The sequence below is a fragment of the Aplysia californica genome, unplaced genomic scaffold (genome assembly GCF_000002075.1).
Source record: "Aplysia californica isolate F4 #8 unplaced genomic scaffold, AplCal3.0 scaffold00263, whole genome shotgun sequence".
In the NCBI taxonomy this organism is placed as follows: domain Eukaryota; kingdom Metazoa; phylum Mollusca; class Gastropoda; order Aplysiida; family Aplysiidae; genus Aplysia; species Aplysia californica.
This window is the reverse complement of record NW_004797533.1, coordinates 915,124-916,207: the sequence shown is the minus strand read 5'-3', so window position 1 is coordinate 916,207 and position 1,084 is coordinate 915,124. Positions and strand designations below refer to the sequence as shown.

At 38.6% G+C, this 1,084-nt stretch overlaps 2 protein-coding genes across 2 annotated transcripts in view; one reads left to right on the top strand and one right to left on the bottom strand.

Annotated features, from left to right (window-relative positions):
* Nucleotides 1-1,084, bottom strand: part of LOC101852100 (disabled homolog 2-interacting protein) — a gene marked incomplete at both ends in the record, with an annotated part of 79,851 nt that overhangs the window by 68,697 nt on the left and 10,070 nt on the right.
* The window catches only part of LOC101850011, a gene marked incomplete in the record, with an annotated part of 14,110 nt that overhangs the window by 9,405 nt on the left and 3,621 nt on the right, over nt 1-1,084 (top strand). The window contains 1 exon segment of the mRNA XM_005100868.3: nt 147-254. Within this exon segment, the coding sequence (XP_005100925.2) occupies nt 147-254 (108 nt within the window).

Below are 1,084 nucleotides of genomic sequence, written 5' to 3'. Positions count from 1 at the left end.
TATCTATCTATCTATCTATCTATCTATCTATCTATCTATCTATCTATCTATCTATATTATGTCTATCTGTCTGTCTGCAAGATGAAATACCTACTCGAAACAAATGGACATTTTCCATTAATTATACATTATTTTTCTTCTTCCAGATGACCAAAGCTGAGATGGAGAAGAGAGAAAGAAGGAAAGAACAGAACAGACGAGCAGCCACAAAGTGCAGACGTAAGAAGAAGGCGTTGCAGAAGACAGCAGCACAGGTATGTTTTAAAGTTGTTGTATTGAAAGGGGAAATGAGATGTCAGTTTGTTGTTTTTTGACAACTTGAGTTGTGGCATAGGTTGAAAATGTTCACGTGCCCGTTCTGTCCCTTCTAAGCCTGGCGAGTCTCTCAGTATCTATCTTGATAAAATAAGATTTCGTTTGGAAAAACAAGAGTTTTGTTTTATTTCTCAAAATGCGAAAGAGTGGCATAGTCTGTTTTCCCCTTGCACATTTCAGCTGTATTCATGTGTTACGCAGAGGTGTTTTCAGAAATTAAACTTGATCAATGTTTAAGAAGCAGATACTACTGCCAACGTATGTTGCTTTTTTTTTTTTTTTAAAGAAACAAAAAGAGAAAAAGATCAATCCAGTTGACATAGTAACTTTTCGAAACCCTACTGACTTATCAAGACGCACCAGTTTGCTTCTTCCAAAATGTTCTGCATCTGATTATCATTTTAGCTGTTTCTTCTTTGTGCACTGCTGTGTTATTAATTCTCTACTGACGTCTGTGGTCTAGCAGTTAGACGCTTCCCTTGGGCACTCAAGAGACCTGAGTTCGAATCCCATGTAGAGAGAATGTATCTTATCGTGTCTCGGTACTTTTGCATGGACGTTTTATTCCGCTCTGCACGGCCTGAAGCTCACCTTCTGAGTATTCTTAATTTCGCTGATAGGGGCATAATTCAAAATTAAAGATATACAAAACTATCTCTCTCTCTCTCTCTCTCTCTCTCTCTCTCTCTCTCTCTCTGCCTCTCTCTCTCTCTGTCTCTCTCTATCTGTCTCTTTCTCTCTGTCCCTCTCTCTGTCTCTCTCTCTATCT